Source organism: Corvus brachyrhynchos, unplaced genomic scaffold (assembly GCF_000691975.1).
Source record: "Corvus brachyrhynchos isolate BGI_N302 unplaced genomic scaffold, ASM69197v1 scaffold8, whole genome shotgun sequence".
NCBI lineage: Eukaryota > Metazoa > Chordata > Aves > Passeriformes > Corvidae > Corvus > Corvus brachyrhynchos.
The window spans coordinates 531,368-555,129 of NW_008240031.1; the positions used below are offsets into that span (position 1 = coordinate 531,368).

A 23,762-nucleotide genomic window follows, 5' to 3' on the forward strand; every position below is an offset into this window, starting at 1 on the left:
GAGGCTGGACATGACCCAGCCATGGGCACTCACAGCCCAGAGAGCCAAACGTGTCCTGGGCTGCATCCAAAGCAGCGCGGCCAGCAGGGCCAGGGAGGGGATTCTGCCCCTCTGCTCTGCTCTGCTGGGACCCCACCTGCAGTGCTGCATCCAGCTCTGGGGTCCCAGCACGGGAAGGACATGGAGATGTTGGAGCGAGTCCAGAGGAGGTCAACCAGAGGATCAGAGGGATGGAACAGAGGCGAAAGGCTGAGAGAATTGGGATTGTTCAGTCTGGAAAAGAGAAGGCAAGACTATTACCAATGGCATGTAGTGACAGGACAAGGGAGAATGGGTTTAAATTGAAAGAGAGTAAGTTTACGTCAGATATTAGGAAGGAAATCTTTACTGTGAGGGTGGTGAGATATAGCTTACCCAGCGTACATGTGGATGCCCCATCCCAGCAAGTGTTCAAAGCCATGTTCAAAAGGGCTCTGAACAAGCTGGTCTAGTGAAATGTGTCTTGCTCCATGGCAGGTGGGTTGGAACTAGATGATCTTCAGGGTACCCTTCCAACCCAAACTACTCCATGATCAGCCAAAGACCTGTACCAAGATTTTTTGAACCATCAGAGTGCTGAAAAATGTAAATTACTACCAGAAACTCCCCAGCTATTCTTATTACCCAGGTTTCTGGACTTTGGGATTTCTACAACAATTCATTTTTTTCATCAGTTTGAACAGCTTTTACATCACAGTTGAAAACTAATTCAATAGCAAACTTCTTGCAGGATTAGGACTTCAGAAAATAATGTGAATGTTCATTAGGAACATGTACATTTCTGTTGAGGGCATAAGATTCTTGTTTCTTTTTCTGAGAAGTACTGATATATTTTGGGTGCTAGCAAACTCCAGAACTACATTTCCCACAGAGGAGCAAGATAAATGCCTTAAAAACTTAACCTCTCTTTAGAATTTGCCAATAAGCTCTGCTTCACATTGGAGCCTCCTTTTAGTTCTACTAAATTTTACTAGAAACTTTTAGAAGAATTTAGTGTGAAGTAATGCAACACTTTTGAAGAAGCAACATTTTGTATCATCCTAAACTAGAACAGCACTAGTCAGCATCTAAGGACCTTGCAAGGGTCCTGGTGACAGAGGAAGGCTACATCTATTCAAGTATCTTCTCTGTAGCAGAGCCAGGAGATACTAGAAAAAAAACATTTTGGAAGTGAGGAGAACTGATAAGAAATGGAAATGCCCAGCATCTTCTGTCCTGCCATGTAACCAGAATGTGAAGGGAAGGTCAAAATCAGTGACCTGACAAAATCACTGACCTGTACCAAGAAAACTAGGTACACCAACTGGTGCAAGGTTGTTCATCTTCTCAGGCCTAGTTCAGTTGATATGGCTATGAACTTCTCTTTTCCTCAAGCCCTGATTTATACAAAGTCGGAAGATGTTTTAATCTAGTTTAAAAAAACAAATTTTAAATAAAGACCTGAACTATTCATAACAGCTAGATGACAGTATTTGTCACAATAGTCTAATAATCAGTATTTCATTTAATACTCATTTGAACAATCAATCAGTATTTTATGAGTAGGCCAGTTTGAAGATAGGCAGTTGCTGGTATTAACAAAAATGTAATCATATAGCAGACAATTATCATAGGAGCACAAACACTGGCTACTTTCACAAGAACAGTTTGTTGATGCATATGTAGTGTCCACCTCATTTGTTAACCAGGTATATACAATACTGGCATGTCTGTTATCAATTTTCTACCTAAACAAGAAAGAGGGAGCCTCTGTTCATAGGCACTACTTTATTAGCATCTTAACAAAATAATTGAGAAAATGACAGTAGGTAGGAACAATGTTCTCAATAGATGAGCTCAGGTTCACAGGCATTTCTAGAAAACAGACATCATTTTGCTGTACCTACAGTGTTTTTACACTTTCACCACAAATTCTCTCTGAACCACATACTTGTTGTGTATGTTGCTGGAACCCACCTACCATTTGAAGTCAGTTTTCAAGCAGTGTGATTTCCCTTGAACTTTATTACCTAGTATTTGTCCACTATAATGGGGGCGGGGGGGGGAACACTGATGGGGAAGGAAGGTAGTGGGGGAAGGGAAGAAATAGGGAAGGACTAGGGTAGAACAAATGGGAAACACATTTAAAAGTGCAGATAACTGACAGTAAAATATATGTTCTTTGGTTAGCAAGCAGAAAAAAAGGAAAGGACTTGCACACATGATAGATACGCACTAGCATTCTAAAGCAGAAGACAAGAATGTCAAGAGTGTATTCTTTCCCCTCTGCCAGATGGAAGGGCTATTATTATAAATGAAAGGCAGCAGTAGTGGATGCCAGGCACTTTTGTTGTGTGCCAGATTCTGAAGTCCAGATGTAAGCAGGTTACCCCTGGGACAGGACAGGCTTCAGCTCCCGCAGCAGAACAGAACCAATCACAGTTTTCTCAGTGTTTATGATGAGATGTGCTGTAGAGCTCTCCTTCAGCTCCACTGTGACTAGCATCAGTGACCCACTGTGCACAGTCTTAGCTGCAAACCTGGAGAGAAAGGGAAAAATAAAAAAGAAAAGAGAAAAATCACTGAGGATCTTAAGGTCAAAGACTGCTAGCGTTTCTTTCTGCAAGAGTTAAATGAACTCAAATACAATAAAATACTTCTAAATTCATTAATGCATTTCAGGGGATAAACCATAAAACCTCCCATAAATTCTTCAAACATAATTTGTGCAGCATTGCGTAAATATTTTTGCATTTTAGAAGGACAAAGAAGTATCATGCAAAATTTTGTATTTAGTAGTACAAATTAAATTTTATTTAAGTAATTTCTTAATCTAAATACTGATTCTTCAGTTCATCTACCGTATTCATGCACACTGACAACCTGACTACAGCTGTATAGAATTTTCCAAGGATTTCCATTATTTGGTGCCCCAAAGACAATACAACTATGTTAAATGTAGTAGAACACATAAAAAAAGCCAAACTTCCTGTACTTTCTGAAATGTGTCTCCTCCTGCAATCTGAGAAATTAATTCAAACTAAAACTAGTCAAATTTATAAACATACAAAACAATCAGTTAGAAATGGGAGTAACAGGAAGACACTGGTTTATTCTATTGGTGAATTTATCTCCAGAATCATAAAAATGTTGCCAGTATTTTAAAGCATATTATAATGATAAAAAATCCTACAAAGGAAATAAAAAGCTACCAACCAATCAGATAGACAAAAGTTAGGACTAATGCACCATTACTAAATTCCAAGACATGAAGAACCCACTAATTACATGGAATTAAAAGCAAAACTAGCCTTTTAAGCACCACAATTGACTGAAAAGCCATTTTAGGCACAATGAACTTCTGTCAATCCTGTTAATTCATTCTGTGTGCAGAGCCAGGCCCAAGAGACAGGAAGCAAGAGGATGGCAACAGCGTCCATCTCTCCATCCTCCACAAGGAGCACAACATGCTTTCAAACACCCCCCCCACCCCCCCCCAACACTAACAAGTGTGGAGCAGGTCTGTGACCCCGTCTGACCCCACTTTGCAGGGCCAATCTCCTCTCCTCTTTCTGAATGACACGTGTCTGAATCAGAGCCATCTGCCTCAATTTGCGCAACATCTTCAGTCACAATAGGACCCAGTTAGCCCTGACAACAGCTCACAATACAGAAAAATCAAACTGCTGCGCTGACAGCACGCTGTGGGCTATTCAAGAGCAAACCAACTGGTCAGCGTCTCCTGTCTGACAATCAGCATGGGCCTTGCAAAGCGCCTACCCAAGCCCTTGGGGATCTGTTTAATTACCATCAACATAAAGGAGGGAGTTTATCAGGAGATACTCAAAAAACTTCACTCCAGACTTAATTAAAATATTAGCCACTTAAGCAGGAAGCAAGTTCTCTTTAAACAAGAAGTAATTTCTGTCTTTTTTTTTCTTTTTAAACAAAGCATATCAAAATCTCATAACACATTATACTAATTAAGGAAACATGGGGCACTTTTCTAATGTCATCCATCACAGGTCAATCTATTTCTTTTGTCTGGATTACAGATACATTCAAAGACCTCTCTTTTTAATAGAAGGTTATAAAACGATATTACTAGTACAAAAATTACCTACTTAGCTAGTTATATCAATGATTTCATCTATTTATGCTGCAATGTAGAAGATGACTATTTCTCTTGTTGACTTCGACAAGGGGATAATTATAGAAACAATAGTCTTATTAGTCACTTTATTTACTTAACAGTTGTGTCTTGGGACAACACAGAAGCAGATTATCTCTGAGTATGCACATAAATAGGTTGCTAGTTGACACTCCTGCTGTGCTTCATAGCCCCGAGGCTTGATTTTACCCTCTTTTATCAAAAGCTGAAAGTGATACAAAGTCAGCATTCTGGGAAAGCCAAGGTGGTCCAAAGCACGAGAGATGAGTTTTGTGCTGATATTTTTACATGTGAATTTGCAAAATCACTTAGGGGATCAATAGCACTTTTCCATACCCCTGAACAAACCACATAAAATCAATAAAATGTGAATTTGCATGTGTTTTGCAAGATGCAAAGGGCCTGATACTCAGATAATTTTACACAAAGTGTTAATACACATAACTAGCAACAGCTAATCAGCTTCTATCAATGGTCACTGGTATAAGATCTGGAATTGCTAGGTGAAGGAAGAATTGGACCAAAACAGGAAGACTTATTTCGCCATTAAAAAAGCATGTATAGAAGAGAACCACACAGTGGGTTAACAGCTGCTTTTGAACTTCGGGTTTACAGCTGCTTTTGAACACTGGAGACCAAAATCTGTTCCTTAGAATAGGGAATATAATGTAGTTTCTAAGGGGAGTGACAAATACACTTGTATAATCTGTAAAACTAAATACAGTTATAACAGGATGAAGCAGCAGGCACTAGCAGTAAAACTGATAGGTCAATTATTTAGATGTTTCAAATATACTGTCATTAAAGGATTTGGTTAATAGCTGTTTTTTCAACTAAATACACACCACTGCATTTATATGCTAACTTTTACCAGAAACCCTTGCGGATTTTCTAAAACATGTGTTGTGCTCAACTAAATACCTAGAAAAGCCTAGAAAACCACTGGAAAAATCTCTCAGCAGCAACAAATGAATCACTAATAACGTGTTCACTCTTAGTGAGAAACTTTGATTTTCCCCATGAGGTCGGTAATAATTTTTCACTTTTTCTGCAAGTTGATACTTAAAACCTTAACAGTTAGAATTTGAATTAAAACCAAACAAAAATCCCCAAACCAAACTAAACCAAAAAAGACAGTAAACCAACAAGAAATCATTGACTTTAATAAGTCTTGAAAAATGCACTGTGGTACATTTAAATCTAGGATGTAAATTGATTGATTGCAGGTCTAAAAGAAAGAATTTGTCCTGTGGACAACTCTTAACATAAGACACTATATTATGAGCATGATTCTGTTACAACAAAGGATGCATCAGTAAATACAAAAAAACCAAAACCCCAAAAAAACCTCCCCAAAACAAAGCAAATGAGAATACATCCAGAAAACAGAACCAAGTATTTTCCAGTAGTTTCAAGATGGCTGTTTCTGCTATGATGGAGTATTTAATTCTGTGGTAATATTGATTCTAAACCTGATTTTACATCATTAAAATATTCAGGAACATTTACAGCTGTTAATATTTTTCCCATTTAATAAAATCAAGGCAGATTAGAAACAAAACAACGTGAGAAATATTTGCATATTCTGAATGTTAACAATTCTTTTTTTTTAGAAAGAATGTTAAATATTCTAAGCATATGTGACATGCAGAAACAGAGAGAAGGAGTTCATACATTATTTTTACAAAAATAGAGTACCTGTCAGTGGGTAAGGAAATACACATTAAGAATAAAATTCAATATCAATGAAGTACTGTATATTTTTAGAAAGACTTGGTCTTTCAAGAGTTAAAAATCAAGTACATAGTCTTGGTCACCTCCCATGAAAATAAGATTTGTTCATGGTAACCATACAGAAAAATTTGGTATGTAGCTGACATAAAGAGAAAACACAGAGTATCAGATGCTACAACGTGACAGCATTTGCCAAACACTGACTTTGCAATGATGACTAGCCTAAATACAGACTGGCAGTAATTTTCTCTTTTTTTGTAGACAAAATACAGCTACACTATAAGGAGATGCATTTTTATGAGGAAAGGTTATGAAAATTTCATGGCAGTGAATATACAGAAGCAGACTAACTCACTTAAAATCTGCTCTTTAAAATTCAACATTTGAGAAAGTAAATTTACACCTGAACACTCACTATCGGGATATTAACAGCAGAGCAGGGTTTGTAACGCATAATTCAACAGCATTAAAACACACTCTCTCCTGTCCGGTCCTTTTCTTCCTCTTTGACTTTTCTATTCAAGCTAAATTCTCTTCTTTTTCTCTTCTACTGCTTACCACAAACAGTGACAATGGCCCATGGAGGCTAAAACTTTTTTTTCCTCTGCTCTTTCTTTAAATCTTGTACATGAAGCCTTCAATTACTGCCTGCTGAAGCAGACAGAATCCTATTAGTATGGAAGACAATCAGAAGATGCAATGCCCTGCCCTAGCCGTAGAAAAATAATTAGTCCAAAGCTGACAAATGTGTAATCAAGTTATGCAATGAATATATTCAAAGGGGAAAAAAAAAAATACTGCTGCGAATTAGTCCTCAATTTGTAAAAATAAGAATGAGTAACTACAAAGGACCTTCCAGCACGTTAACTGGACAACAAAGATACTTACACTTATAGTTTCAGTACTCTGAATCTTCCTCTTGCTCTGCTATGTACAGATTTGACTTTATAATTAAGATTTCATCTAAAAATTGGTTGAATTACTGATTTACTTGTATTCATTCTCTGAGTAAGTCTTAGAATACAAAAATGAAGTACTTGGTATTAGTTCTGACCTGGGGATAGAGGAAGCCTAATAATAAAACTGTAAGCATAAATACATCCACTAAATGCAGGATCTTAATCTGGTGATTTTGACATTGATTACTACTAATAAAATTTGATTAATATTTACGTTAAAAATCATATGATGATAATTAGACTTTCTTTTTTCCAGTCTGTTAAATGCGATTTTAACACTATCTTTGAATAAATTTTTCAAAATACCTAATTCATTACAATAATGAAACTATTTTCCAACATTATCTATTTTTTCAGGGATATAAAACAATAAAATTGTAAAATAATTTGCAATCAAATGTACACATTTTTGCCATGTTTATCTGTATTGATAAAATAGATTTTGATTCTGTCCTCAGTTTCCAGTAAGCAGCTGCACTGTACCTCTAACAAAAAGGCAGAAGTGCCAGCCATCTGAACTTCCTGTCCAATACATAGCAGTACTCCACATGTTCAAAAAGATGCTGCATGAACTTTTTATCATCTTCCAAATTTATCATTAGTTTAAAAATATCAGCGTTTTTTATGTAGGTATTTATATCTCCTCTCTAAAATTCCAATGAGATAAAAGCTTGAATCAAAATATTTGGTCCTCCCACCTAGAAAATTCTAATTGTAATACTCAATCTATTTTGTTTTCTCATATACTTTACTCTTTTTTTTTTCTATAGAATTTGGCATTTAATATGATATATGCTTGAGAATTATACTCAGTCCATTTTTAAAACAGGCTATAAATTTTCATTTGCAGGAAAATTATTTAATTCCAAGAAAGTAGATTACCTTACAGAAAGATATTAAAATATTAAACATGCTCAGAGATCTTTACAATCAAAGATATTCTTCTGCTCAGTTAGTTCTTTAAGTGTTAAGCATTTTCTCTTTAAATAACTGGCTCAAAAGGTTCCTGTTTGTTTTTCAAAGAAAATGCTGCACATATTTATCACTTTACAGCATTCAGATACAAAAGCAGTGCTGTCCTCTAGTGGACAACAAATAAGCCAGGCTAGAACAATCTATTTTGATGAACCGCATACCTAAAATGACTCACTCATATACTTTTAATATTAAGATCAAATTTAATTTCTTGAAGTTATTTTAATATTTTGCAATTTGCACCTAAGCTCTTTAAATACAAAAATATAACTACAGTGTTAAGGGCATTAAAATGATTCTGTGTGAAGGCATTCTCTTGATCAAGTATTTTGTACCAGTTAATCAAAATCTTCATATGATGGTAATACATGAAATATACAGGGCTCTTTTCTTAGCAGAGAGAAAATTTCAAGGTTTTGGAACATTAGGATTTGATTAAGAATTTGATTATGATTTGATTAAGGAATAATTACAATAGGAAGAGTAATATGAGGAACTATGGAATGAATACTTTCATGTTTATAAAATTTAGCTTTCTTTTCCTCTATTAATAAAAATATTAACCTAAGAATAATTACTAACCAGAAAGTCTTCTAGTCCTGCCTGTTAAAAGAAATATAAATGGTTAGCCTAGTCGGGATTTTTTTTTTTTTTAAGGAAACAAAACCAAACCCCTCAAAACAGAAAGCAAGAACTACTTCCATCATATATCAAGAAAACTTTAAGAGTTTACAACTTCTGGCTAAAATGAAGGCTGAAATAACTGTGGACATGGATATACTATTCCATTTAAAATTCCATCTCCTGCAGGTAAAGACTACCAGAGAAGCTGTTTTGCCTAGGGTATTTAGCTCTCTAATTAATTCCTACTTGAGAAATTAGGAAGCAAAATCAAAGCTGCATGACTATTACAAGTTTATTTACTCAGCTACCCAGTGAAGCTTTCTGGAAGAGTAGAAAAAGAAGACTGAGCCCCACAGCTAAGGAACCACAGAAGCAAAACAGTCCCGGTAACTGCATCAAAAGAGCTACTTTGCAGGAGCAGAGGTGGATTTCACTTCCTTGGAGCTCTCCAACAGGCTAACTGCTTAGTAAAAAAACCCTTAGAAAAGGTGTGTTTGCACACAGAGCAGGAACAGCCTTAAAAAAGGTCTTTGTGGATTTATAGACCTGTTTATCAGCTACTGAGAACATATTTTTGGATTCAAGTGAATAACTATAAAGAATTTATGTTTCTCAGAAATTTATACACGGTGTTTATCCTCAATAGATGGGTACTCTCCTTTACAGCAGACATGCTGGAAGCAAATGCAGTTGTTAGTTATGTGATCACTAACTTCCTACCTGAGAATTCTCCAAATGTAGCACAAGTTGGAAGATGACATACACAGAAAAATTTTCCACGTGGACCCCTTTAGGTGGAGTTTGATTCAATACAAATGTACCTACACACATGCACAACTGCATACCTTTTCTCCCCACATTAAGTGTTGCTGGATTAAAAAGATGCAGGGAGGATAACTGATTACTAAGCACAACATTCTCTGATAATCAAAATTGTCTGTAAACAAAACCCTCTTTCCTTTGAGAATCAGTCTGCCAATATACTATAAATGGGACATGACAGGTTGCAAAATGATAAAAAGGGGTGAATACAACCAGACTGTCAGGCTGATGCATGGGGTGAGAAATAAAGGCTAGTGAAACACAGGTCCTTGGATTTCTGTATTTTAAGCATTTTATGCAAGTTTCTCTATTTGGTCTTGCTGTTTTCATACTATTCAGAATATGAATTCTCACCCACTGCAATGTGTTTACTGTCATAATACATGATTTACACAGTATGTTTCTGATTTTGCTGAAGGATAGCAATATAAGCCTCCACAAGACAGGTGGACAGTATTTTACATCTTGTTCAGTAATCGCTTATTCATGAAATCAGATAGTTAAGGGTACACTAAGCAATGGCATACAGCAAGCTCTGAACAAACTACCATATCTAAGTGGTTCAGTGAAGTGTCCTTAAAAATGTAGGTCACAGAAGCTGCACAGTCACTGCATGCACTGCTGTGCTTGAACTTGTTAGACCTGCCCCAGCAATGAGCATAAGTGCTGTTTCATGCTTCTTGTTTAAAACTTAGCTTGCTTGCTGCTAATTTAGGTGTCTACTACAATAACACACTAAGATGAGATGAGAATCCTCCCTCTACAAGTCCTGGTGATGTCTAGAAAAAAGAGATGACTATCAGCATCACCGCTTTCATGACTGTAATGGAGAGGATGTTAAAATCACCATTTAAAAATGTGAAATGGCTACTCTGAAGCACTTTAGAGCTTCGTTGTCAAGAGATTTGATTTTCTCCAAAACCTCAGATTGTCCCATACTGGGTTGTTGAAATGACAGAATTCACCATGTTAAATTTGAGGACTGAAATTAAAGCTGTCGTGTGTCTCAGAGTGCAGGTCAGTGGTTACAGCCATCCTGATGAACTGTAGAATGGAGATGTGCATATGACACCATGCTCACTTTCTAATCCTGCTACTTCCTGTTTGCAATTGTGGATTCCTTCCAGAATACAACAGCAGCAACAGACTAGTGCAATGGACTATTAAATAAGTTGAGGTTGACTAAACTTCATTCTTCATAACCACCCTGCTGGCCTCAGAGTTTAATCTCACTGACTGATTGGGCAATGCATAGGTAGTCTTTAAGAATGAAAAAAGTGGAAAAGATGGTCTATCTTGCATCAATTTTAGAGCCACAGTCATTGAGGGAAATAATATTCTGTAGTACAATTCATCCCATTTAAGAAATGCTTTGGGAAGTAGAAGGTAGAGAGGTAGGTAGTTGAAGACAGCCTGATTCTCCATCCCTTTACACATTATACTATGACGTCAATGGAAGCACACAAGTATAAAACAAAATGAGAGTGAAGAAGTAAATCCAGTTTATGGTCACAGCTCTGAACAGATTTTTCTGCTGTATGCTACTTGCCAACACTTTTAAAGCTTTGCACCATATTTTGTTGGTAGCAGGAAAAAACACCTCCTATGTGCATTTCCATCACTTTTTTTCCTAAGCCAATTTAGCCTGAAACACCTCTCCTTCATGTATAGGGTCTTCCATAACAGTAGATGATATTTTGACATTTTTTAGAGGATTATAAGAGCATTCAAGTCTTTAAAGATTAAAGTCTGCAACTAGACTTTTCATTCTATCACCATCTGTTATCTTTTGCTATATTCAAAGTGAAGCATATGATTACTACCTATCCTTATAGGAGCTGAAAATGAATAAAGGAGAAAGAGACCTGAGGAACTTTTAGAATATTCATCTGAGAAGAATAAGCAACACATCTTGAAAGTAACACTAGCACGAAAAGCTGGGTCAATAAGGCTTGTGTCAGTGAAATAGAATATGACTGAAAATCTTGAACTGAGTAATGTCTTCATCTCATCATATTTTGAAATAGAACAGCCTGGATTTTGTTGTTGTTGTTGTTGTATCTAAAGCAATGAATGTTATTGCCCAAGTAGAGAACAGGAGCTCAAGTAATGGTCTATAGAAGCATCAACTTTGAGGGAATAAATGTCCTCCATTATGTACCCTCTTATCTTGAAGATGGAAAAATTTCTAGTAGACTTTCCCCACTGACAACAAACAGCAGGCATATTTCAACTGAAAAGTACTTGGTCTCTAAAGGTAGTTATTCAGAGTGATTTCATTCCCTGCAGGAACAAATAGTTTTCTTTCAGTGTCTTTGTCTTCAGATATTCAAATGGTGCCCCTGGATGTGGTCTGAACCAAAAGACAGAAGCTTGGTGCCTTAGCTGACTCTCTCTGAAATCACTTTATCAACACCAAGTAACAGTTCTCAAAACATTAGAAGAGCTACGGATATTCCAACAATTACTCTAATCACTCCTGTGAAAAAATATTTTAAGAAAACAAAGGACTCTTTTTTCTGAAGTTTTCATATTTAAGAAGACACATTTCCTATTCAAGAAAATTTCTCTTTTGAAATTTCACATTCTTGCTTCTAGTACAAGCCTTTTAAAATTTACATAATGTTTCCACTTAATAGCAAAAGCAAGAGAGATCAATACATAAAATAGTTAAATCCTATTAAGAGCATGCAAAAGCATTGCATGTAGTCTTACAAGGCCCCATAATCTAAGCCCTTGAATAAACTCTGTTGAAGATCAGGTAACTATTCTAAAGGAAGTAAAATAGTATAGCAAATTTATTTTTCAAATATATAAATAGTAACCTGCAACTCTGTGCTCTGATATATAGACATAGATATAGATATAGATGGGCTGTTGAGTTCAAAATTTTTGCATTTATCACTTCAAATAAAACAGGTCAGAAATGAGAGTTTAAAGTAGAATCAACTACGTCACCTGGCATTTTTTACTACTCTCATTTAACAATTAAATTATTACATTGTAACTAAGTATACAAATTTAGTAGCCACATGGTAATGAGAGAAAAGAAATGATGTAAGAAAGTGTTGCTATATTATGATAGTCTCAGATATATAGCTAATGTAGTTGACATTTGTTTTCACTTATTTTATTTTTCTTTGATGACTATATGCTACTCTGTTGATATTTATTTCAAGTATTTACTTTCAAATCTTCAGTATATTCGCTCTAAGTATTTTTATTTGGTGCAAAAATAAAGTCCTAATAGGGTTATTAATTTAAGGACCAGTAATTGGGTTCCACCAGCATGACAACATCTTCAGCATGAATGTGAATTTGTTTAGACTGAAAGAAACCATGAAACACACCTGTTCATGTCCATTAGATACTCTTGCACTTGTATTAAACCGTACAATTTCATTTTGAATGAGTATATTGCATTACCAGGCAATACAAATTTTTTTGGCATTAGCCATCATTAAGCAGTAATACTCAAGTTGGGGATGACCAACTAATAAGTTAATATAATTTATGCTGCACAGCGCAGAATGCCAAACAACAGTACTCCTTTTGCTGTGTAAAAAGGTATGTACTAGGCTCTTCCAAGAAGTCAGCTGAAGCAGTCCTCACAGAACAGCACAATGAGCTAAAAGTTCTTGGATGTAATTTTTTTCTCCGGGATCACTTGCAATAAAACAAGACAAATGGCAATCCGACAAAAAACTTAGAAAATTCACTTATAATGTATTTTTATTGAATCTGTAACTGTTTAGAGAAGATAAAAGGTGACTGCTTATTTTATTATCCTGAAATTGCATTTCACATAAATAAAAGTCACAGTTCTTGCATCCATGAGACTTCTGCCAGAAGACATTTCATTTTTGTTTCTTCTCACGGCAGAGTTCATTTAATCCAAACATATGTATACTTTAGATACATATATATATATAAACTATTTCAGGAATTTTTTTCAGCATTTTGAAAGGATTAATTATCTAATATCTATCTCAAATATTAATTCATGTGAATCTAGGATTTACTTTAATGATAAAGCATCACTGTTTAAAAGATGAACAGGTTCATCACAGTATCAACTAGGTAATGTTCCTGCTTCTGTTCTCAGTAAAATCTAGGTGGAATTACGACTACATGATATCTGTGAACTGCAGTTACTTATGGTGAAGCAAACAAAGACTATTTTGTAAATGCTTATCAACTGCTGGACACTTCTCATAGGCCACTTAAGTTGTTATATACCATTTTTTTTCTTGATGGATTATTCTATGGTCTATTCTATAACTATTGTGGCAGACTGAAAACACTGTATTTTAAATCTAAATAATCAAAGAAGATTTCAGGATGCTCTGAAGTATTCTGAATACTTCAGCTTGACCCGAACATGCCTTAACCCAACAGTAAGCACATCTTCAATTTATTTAGTGTTGGTATAGACTCTTTTGTAGAAAACTTCCTTTAAAAGAAACCGAAAGAGCAAAAGAAAACAGCATCAAATTAGAAACTTATCTACAACCAGGAAACCTGTGGCTGAGCTAGGAACTGGGCTATTATTTTAGCGAGCCTTTTTGAGACTCAGTCAACAAAACAATCCATCCCTATGTGTTAAGTCTCATGTGATAGATAGGGTAAAGATGGAGAGCACCTGTATAGTGCAGACACTTCAGTCTCTCTTGATTGACACTGTCACCTAGTCTTTGAATTGACATTAAGAACACAGGCTATACAGATCCCTCAGGGATGCAACAAATGAGGACTCTTTCATGGAGGATCAGGTGTCAACAGTGACAATCATTTCAGTGCAATCACACTAGCTGTGCCATGTTTTTATGGTGAAACAGAATTTTATCATTAACCGTATCAAATACATAGGAAAATCCAGCTGGGTTAATGTTAATGCAATGCAATACACATGCCCAGCAATGCAAAAGAGACTACATCCAACAAAGAGAAATATCAGGTTATTAGTCTTGTGTAGGCTACAGCATTCTCACCATTTCAAACAGCCATCTCAGTCAGCAAAATTTCAAAGAAAAGCACTGTTCTTTTCTTTCAAAGATGATACTTTGCTCTTATTGAATATCAAAATTCAGGTAACTAGAGGTAATTCAGAATTTAGTGAACAGTTTTAGTAGATGGTAAGAGAGATGTAGTCATTTTCTTATTTCAAGACCAGGTTAACCTGTTTGTTCCTGTCACAAGTGAGATGCCATACAGATTCACAGGACTAAATATTTTGAGTCAATCACATTAAAACCTGTCATTAACCAACAATTGTATCAATTCCACTGACATTCTGTATCAACAGTATTTGGATGAAACTGATTAATCAGCAAGTGACAACTGGAAATTTGACAGGGCCAATGACTTTCTTGGCTGATAACTGGTTTTGCTTGCAGATATATATAGGAACTTCAGAAAATAATGTAAGAAAACACATTGCTTCTCACAGGTGATACAACTGGAGCAGGCTGCTTATTATGGGAAACAGAGAAAAAAGTTAACCTCCCCCACCAAAAGCTTCTTTCAAGTACTGTGCCTTAAAAGGCTACCTCTTCCCTTTGAAACAAAACAAGGGAAGGACAATTTCCTCTAACTGTGTACAGTAAAGTCTAGACATTTCTATATACATTCAAATAATGAGCTGCAGAGCACTTAGGCTCAAGTTACTATCTGCTTAGGATTATACACTGCAATATAATTGGGCACCTTCTGCCTTAAAGGTATGGATAGTAAAATTTTCCCTAATACTATCAAATGTTGATGAATTTTGGACTAACAAATTAATACTAAAAGATGGTCCTACTCTGAATAACAGATAATCTTACCTGTGTATATTATCTTGACCAGAAGGGACTACACCCAGGTTTGCCGCTTTCACTACCCTCTCAATTATTACAAGTCTAGTGGAGTTCTCTGGAGCAACAGCTATTGTAGCAGATGTCTCATTCATTCCTGTCAGCATTCCTGAAACATTAAGTATTTAATTATGAATACTTTAAAATTTGCTTGCTTATTAAGCATTAAACCAAAATAGTAGACATCTAAACAAAAAAAAAATTGCATTAAAAGTGAAGTAATTTATTCAGAAAAAAATTTTATAAGAACTCACATAATTACCTTAGTTTAATGTCTTACTTGCAATGACCTATTATCAGAAACAAATTAGTAATAGCGGAACAATGATATGTGTGATACTAATGCAACTGTGAAACCAAGGTAGTTCTTTCTCATAAGAAGCTTAACTTAAAAGAAGAACGCAAACGCAGAAATTAAATACTAAGTAAGACTGATTTGGAAAGGTCCAGCTTAAGTAAAACTATATACAAAGACCCATTATAATCTTTTAATCATAGATTTAATTATAATTCCGTATCCAGTTGCTAAAAATTATCTTGAAATTCAGATAGTAGTAATTAGTTCAATTTAGTTATTTAAGAGAAAGTCAGCACATTAGAAACTGGGCAATACAGCTAGTATCCAGCTCTCGAAAATATCAAGATAAACCATTTGAGTAAAATATTTTGAATATCTCTATGAAATGGAACAGATATGTCAGGATTATATCCAAACATATGACAAAGAAAAAGTAATGAAGGATGTGCCATTCAAGGACATTTTAACAAAACTCACACTTTTCTATCAATATCCATTGTTTAAAAGAATGATTTGTTGGATGCTCATGTTGATTAAAACACAACAGTAACTACAACTTGATACTGTGTGTGCCTTTTTACAGTATGTTCAGAAGCTGAAAATGCAGACAAACAAAGGAGCACGGTACTTCAGGCAGAAATATGAAGCATCTGAAGCAACACTAACAATGAAAACAATGGAAAAGTCTCAGAAGGCTAATGTTTTAGGGCTGCACATACAGCTTGAACCCAGAGGAAACAGTAGTACCAAGATGCTTAATAGAGCAATTAAAACAATAAATCCAACATTTTAATGCCCTGGAATGTGCTGCTGTCACAGAATAAGAAATATGAAAGTAAAAATGGAACAGCTGATACGTAAAAAATAGGATATTTTTGAAGAGAACAAAAATAAGCATACAACTTTTATAACAATCAGATTTATCTTGGGAGTAGAATTCTGTTTCAAATTGTTTAACTATTAGGCAAAAGCTTTACAAACTACATACGCAGACTAAAACTGCTTTTAAGCAGAGCATGGGGACTGACATAACACTGCTGAGAGATGTGTGTACTTATTTAGGATTTAAACCTTCTCCATTAAGCTCTATTGAAGAGCAAATGCTGAATAAATGAATGCAACTATGTTTATGTTAAAAGCCTGTTTCCCGCAGCATGTAATTAAAGGAAATGTTGTACAAAGCCAGTACTTTTGTCAAGCTCCTGTAAATGGAAAGATGGATAGCACTCAGAGAAGTGAATGCATTGCTTCATATTTAACCTTAACACTCTTGTCATTAATGGTTTGTCTAACTTGTTCTATAAAAGACAAGGTACTGCTCCATTGAAGTAAAATTAAAAAAATCAACTAAACCATGCTTTTCAGAACAGAAGATTCATTATCGTCGACTAATGTATTGGCATAAAGCAAAGTAACATCCTATCAAGTAAGGCACACATTCAATCTGCTTTTTCACCCCCCTTTATTTTTAACTCATGCTGTTTTATTGTTATAGGCAATTTGTACCACTCAGCATGACAGTGTAAACTGAATCAAGATTAATTTACATGCAAAAGAACACTTAGGAGAGCAGCGTGGTAAGCAAATGTATTGTCTCGATTGCTGAGGTGGAAAAGAACCTGGAAATAAAAAAGGGTACTCTAATTAAGGAGCATCAAATATGATTGCTTGGGGTAGTCAATGGCCAGAAAATGGGAAATGTCCAACCATTTAAAGAATTAGCATCTTGCTTGTTAGGAAAACAAATTTTATATATATAATTTTAACAAAATTAGGGAAACTATCTGTTTATTTAACCAAGATTGGGTTTTGTTGTTGGTTTGGTTTTTTTAAATGTGATTCAGGTATACACTTCTAAAAAAACGTTGACGAAATTATTTTAAAACATGTTTCTTGAGAGAAAAAAAATCCTAAAGTAGTTTTAATTGCCTATTTTAAAAACACCATCATAAAAATTCTGATTAATATCCAGCTGTAACAATCACATGACACGTTTAATATTGCTTGAAACGTGAGAATCTAAGAACAATCTAGCCCCAGCACAAAGCAGCAATTAGTCTGGGTTAACTACCTGATACGATGAAATAACTGTACGTATTTTAAATAATAAAAGAAAATTAAATTGGAAAAATTACAGCGATGGGTAACAAGGTATGTTAGCCAGCAGACTAGTCCTATTCTGAACTGAGGGAAGGAAACTTTTGCTACTGATTTTTAAAAACAACAGACAAGTTGAAATTTGGATAGTGTTCCCAATAATAAATGTTCCACTCATTCAGAATCCCTGCTATGGCAACTTGACCTTTTATGGTGATGCGATGTAAAACAGGGTATAAAATTCTGAGGCCTGATGGATCAGAAGACATATTTGAGCAGAAAGGTAAAGAGTGTTTGACAATACCATTTTTATCCACTCATTCCAAACTGTCAATCACAACAACCACTAACTCAGCTGCTGCTCTGGGGAACTACTTTACCAGAGGATTCCTGAGCTCAGAAGGGAAGGAAAGGGGAGATGGTGCAGCAAAGCTAAGCGTATCATGCACAGCATGTGGACAAGAACAGCTTTTGAGGTTCTGCCACTATACCACCAGATAACTTTCAGAGCCCTGAATATTCAATAACCTGTCTAATCCTCTCTCTTTGTGCCACCAGGAAGAAAATGGACATATACAAATGTAACAGACAATGCAAAACAGCAGACTGTAATTGAGTAAAGATGTGTAGCAATGAATTGTCTTCTACATAGCAGTAAAATACCAGCTATTTCCTCTTTAGCATTCTTATTAGGTTACACATGCAATTTAGATGTAAAAATCCTTAAAACCCATACATATTTTCATTCTCTCCCAGTGTTACCTTGCATTTCTAATATTCCTCTCATTCCTTCATTATTTTTTACCTATCTGTTTTGGTCACAAATAAAACCAGGCATCTCCAGGCACAGGACTTGAAACATGTTCAAAACCAACCAAAAAAAAAAAAAAGGAAAAGAAAAAGCAAAGCATGACAAGTGAAAAACAAGTTATATAAATCAGATTCATTTGAAGAATACAGGCAAATTGAAGTTAAACACAAAACAGAGTAATATATACGAACTTCTAAATTGCCCTGCATTTATTATTGTAATTTTGATTTTTCATTCAGCAAGAACACAAACTAATTCTTCCCATATGCTTCCTGTTCCTAGATCTTTGTAATAAATACTTATGCAAAATGTAGAATTGCGACCTCTGTTACCAAGAATATTCTGATACAGCTGATATCCACACGAGAAAAGATGCAATAGGAAAGGTTTTTAAACCTGTGGTAAATTTGCCAGCCTGCAAAGTCCTGCATCAAAGAATGAATTCAGGAAGACAGAGCAAGCGATACAGAAATGCCAAGAGACCTTCATGGATTTACAAATACTTCATATAAACAAATTTTCAAATAGCTTTATTCAGAGTAGCCTTTCTGCTCTATTAAACATAGCAAACAGCTGCCAGATTTATTCAGACAAATAATCAACAACCATAGAAGTAAAATGGCAGAAGAAAAAGGAATTTTGGCAACAACTCCACAGAGGACCACAGCTATTCTCCAAGTACACTTCTTCTATGTGCTCATGGTTCTGTATGGCCAGTCAGGAGGAAAAGAAGCCCTCAGTCACAGTAAAGCATACAAAAACTCTATCAGAATATCACAAAGCAAGCAAACATAAAAACAGGGAGGCAAGAAGCACAGTAACTTGCCTTGTTTTCACTACAGCCTCAGCTACAATTTTTAGAAGGGAATAGTTTAAAACAAATGTGCCACAGCCTCGTTCAATCACTCACCTTGGTTTGCTGAGCAGGTATAAAGCAGAAAGGCAGGCTTTAGCCAGCAAAGGGTAAGAACAGCAAATAAGTATCAATTGGTTATGAAAACAAAGCACAATCCTAACTTTTCACTGCAGCCATAAACTTAACTGCAAATGATCTAGACAGTATTTAAACTACTTTCTCAATAACTCAAAAACACAAAAGCAAGAAATGCTCAAAAGCAATAACTAATAGTACATAACATTACTCATTGGTGTTCTTGACTGCATGATGGATATACTGAGTTTCTGAGCCTTATACAACGAGACAGGATCCCACGGGCATATTCTCATCTCAGTGTGAAGAGACATACACATGTAAATCCCCATACATTGAGATAGATGAGTAAACACTACTATCTTTAAGTGCATCCAAAATGTAACCACTTATATTTTAAAATATCCAAGAATCATATCCAAATTAAGGACAGCAGTATTGACTATTCCATTTAACATATGGTCAAACCTAAGCAAAATTTTCTCTAATTATTTTGAATCAAATATTCAAGTCACTAAAAGCTCTTATGGGGGGTTTGTGTCTGGACTAGCATCAAAGACTTACATTCTTTAAAGACACAATATTAGTAGAAGGCAGAAGTATAAAAACCATGTCACCATTCTAAAACAGTATTCCATCAAGAGTATCTTTTAATATATAAAGTGTTTAAAACTGAAAAGATCAAAATCATCTTCAAAGTTGCTGAGGAACAGGTACACAAATAGAATTTAAAATCAGTATTGGAATAAAGAATAGTAAAAACCAATGCAATACCAATGTATAAATGGTTTATTTCCTTGAGCTGGCATCCCAAGTTTCTGCATTACTGCTAGTAGGAAAGGCACTCACACTTCATGACAGCAAGCCAAAACTCTTTGAGCCAAAAGACTGTTTCAGGGTAAAGGGTGGGCTTTGACCCTTTAAAGACTGCATCATATCACTGCACATCCTCTTTAAGACATTTTTAAACTACTTATTATTGTCAGACTGAATACTAACAGTGGCTAACTCAACCACCTACAACTGGAAGCACTTGCTCCATGCTTGGAAACTGAAAGGATGTAGCCCTCTTCCCATCCAAATATATTTACTGAAGCTGCTGAAGTATTTCTCACCTTGCTCCTTCTTAAAATCTTTCTCTGACATAGTGACAGGCAAGAGCAGCTCTCCAACAGAGGGTCGAATGTTAACATTGAAATGATCATCCTTTGTGCTAGAAAAGAGAAATTACAGATAATCAATCAAGTGCTTCAACACAGATTAATACATACATATCAGCTCCAATTTTTTTGTGAAATCTTTAAAAAGTCTTAAAATCTGTAAGAACTACCTGTATGATTTCCACCTTAGTAATTAGTAAAGCTGATCCATTTCCTCCAGTACAAACATGGTATGCATGGTCTTGTATTTCTGAAAATTTAACTTTTACTCATATCAATGTTTATTCGTAATCTACAAAGCATCACACTCAAACTAAAAGCTTGCAAAGAACAATTTATTGTGCATTTTATAAATCCTTTAAAAGAACTGTTACATGTCCCTTCACCAGCTACAGCTGTCCTAGAAATACAGCTAAAGATAGGAAAGGTATAATTTCAGTCAAAAGGATAATGCTGTCTGAAAAAACCCCACAAACATTCCAAACAAAAAATACATTAGTAAAGAAGAAATATTTTCGATAACTTCAATTTTACAGTATTTGGTATATTTAAACAAAACCACACAGCATACTGGTTAATGTAAAGGCATGCTGGAAAACTGTAGAACTTGAGGCCATTTTCTTAATGGCAGAGTTACATAATACTATCACTAGAAACATAACACTATCAAATGTTACACATTTCTCCTTAAGAAATAAGTATCATAAAGTGAACTTCCTCTGAGTATCCATTCAATTCTCTTAAGTTTCTAACTATTTTGTCTTAGACTTCTTCAAGGCTACAGAAACTCAAGATACATTCACTCTGCTATGTTTCATTGACTAACTGTACCATAAGGGATTTGCGTAGCAATTCAGGATCAGTACATCCAGTTGGAATCATTGTTAATGCTTTAAAGCCTTAGAATTTTTAGAAAAGAACACTTTTCTTTTTTTTTTTTTTTTTTTTGCTGGTGTACCAAATAGCCAATATATATTGATTGGTGATATGCCTCAGATGTCTTACTTAAATATAATGATACAATCATTTAAATGGAAAATATATTTCATCAATTAACATCCCTGTTATTTAAATTAACCTAAAACATGTGTTACTGATTGTTTTATAAGTCTGCAACTTCAAAGTTTTGAAAAAAGATAGGCTGATAGAAAACAAACAGCACTACAGGCCAATACTATAGAAAACACATGAGTCTCCCTCCTAAAGATGCAAGACAAGCCACCTGGAAACAGAAAAGCATATTGCAGTCCTACTACTCAAAATTCTAATACTTATCATAATTACCCATTTTCAGAAGGAAATGCTTAGGAACTAGTACATTCTTGTTTTCTAGCTTCTGATGTGTTGTAGTTATGCTTATGGGTGCAGTCTCAAGTATGGGCTGTTCAAATAAAACTGGACATCTATGCTTTTTTGAGAACTGCTATTTAGTAAACATATGGGGGAACAATCCCTTCAAACTTGCTAGTACTTCCTTTATAAAGAATCATTTATTAAGCGCTGCTTTAAAAAGCTAACAAATTCAAACTTTTCCCCCCCTGTACTACTTTAAATGCCATCCATCTTTAAAGTCATTATTATAATAAAAGACCAGGGATTGTTTGATTGGCTAGCCTGATTAAGTGCACAGTAAAATAAGCAAGAAGTATTTTTTCTTTAATTTTTTCTTTGAAAAGTGATTAAGAACTCAATCAGCTTAAGAGCTGATGGAAGGGTCTTTAATCAACTGCCTCATTAATTTTTTGCTGTTCATACCTACTACTTGGACTATAAGACTAACACTTTCAACAATACCTTCACTGACACTGTTCAACTTATTGTTCACCAATGTTACGTTTCATATTTAAGCAAGATGTGCTCTACATAATTCAGCATGAAACAGATAAACCATTTTGTGTACAATGATTTACGTCCTACATTGACTGGAGATGCCATTTGTACATAAACTTGACTGATCACATCAATTATTAGATAGCTTTAATGCTTATAACAATATTCTCACAATAAGAAAGAATAAAAGCATGATTACAGCTTGGGTTTTTTATGTCTGTAAGTGCTCAAGAGGACCACTTGACACTGTTAACAAACAGTTATGCTGTTTGTTGATGCTTGTTGATGCTGTTAACAAACACGCCACTTCCATCTCCTCTAGTGAATAAATAGATAATATATGTTCTTTGATAAAACATGAACTCTTCATAGCCTACAAACAGAAATTCTGATTGCTAGTTTTTCTTCAAGACCACTTTGTTCTTAATTTCCCTTTAGTCACCATCTGGGTTACTTTGCATTACTTTAATTCCAGTGTACTTCAGTAAATTTCTTTCTCACCTAGCAAAAGTCACCCCTCCTTACAGATTCTCTTTATCAGACACTTCACAGATTAAATATACAGTTTTTGTTTATTGATCTGCATCTCTTTTATTAAATCTTTATATTAGAGAGCTCATAATATCTAATTTAACAAAAGTTACTTCATAATTCCATAGAACCACAAAACAATTCAGAAGGGGCATTAGGAATTCACCTGGTTCTACCTGTTGCCTAAGTAAGGGCGACCTTAGCCCACTTTGCTCATGGCCTTGTCCATTTGAGCTCTGAGTATCTCCGAAGATGAAGATTTCATCAGATATCAAATGGAGAAGTTTGAGAATAAAATTGAGGCTTGAACACAACTAAACTTCCCCCAATACCTAGGGAACTAAATTTCAGTGTATTTAACTTATTCATTTATATTTTCGAGACTATAATTAGTATAAAGGATGCTTAAACAACAATCTACATTAACTTCTAAAAATCTGCTGGAGAACTGGTCCAAGCTGCACTGAAGCATCTCTCAAGTGGTGTGTCTTCCACTTTCCTGGAAAATCAAGGTGAAGAAGCTTACTGGAAAAAATACCCAAAGGTTCTCAGACCAACAGAATGTGTTTTAAGGTTTCAAAAATGAAAGACTGCATTTTCTGGTATCAGCAAGTGCAGCTGGTAAGTTACAGCCTTAGAGGGACATGAATACTTAATGAAAAGTCCTTAGAAGAAGCTCTAAAAGGATCAAACAGTTGGGGATGTCTGACAACAGTACCTTGCCAATAGTAGTGTTGGGGTCTCCTCCCCCTGCCATGTAGCCCTGGGAGAGGGGCCCTGAGGGGAGGCACAGGGTTTCCCTGCCCCTGGTCAGCCTCGTTCCCCATGGGTTGTTTTGTGTTCCCCTGCGTGGTCAAGGACCCTCAGGTCCCGTGATTGAGCAGTTCCTCGGCAGAGCCCCGGCCACGCGGCTGGAGAAATAAACATCTCTGAAACATCTATCAAG

The 23,762-nt window shown here is 35.4% G+C and overlaps 1 protein-coding gene across 2 annotated transcripts in view; it reads right to left on the bottom strand.

Moving 5' to 3' along the window:
* Nucleotides 1-1,789: 1,789 nt before the first annotated feature.
* The window catches only part of AP3B1 (adaptor related protein complex 3 beta 1 subunit), a 149,178-nt gene continuing 127,205 nt past the window's right edge, over nucleotides 1,790-23,762 (bottom strand). For both annotated transcript variants that reach the window (XM_017743681.1, XM_017743679.1), the window contains 3 exons: nucleotides 20,411-20,508; nucleotides 15,129-15,267; nucleotides 1,790-2,558 (listed from right to left, as the gene is read on the bottom strand). In XM_017743681.1, the coding sequence (XP_017599170.1) occupies nucleotides 2,405-2,558; nucleotides 15,129-15,267; nucleotides 20,411-20,508 (391 nt within the window). In that variant the 3' untranslated portion in view covers nucleotides 1,790-2,404. The remainder of the gene's footprint in view (nucleotides 2,559-15,128; nucleotides 15,268-20,410; nucleotides 20,509-23,762) is intronic.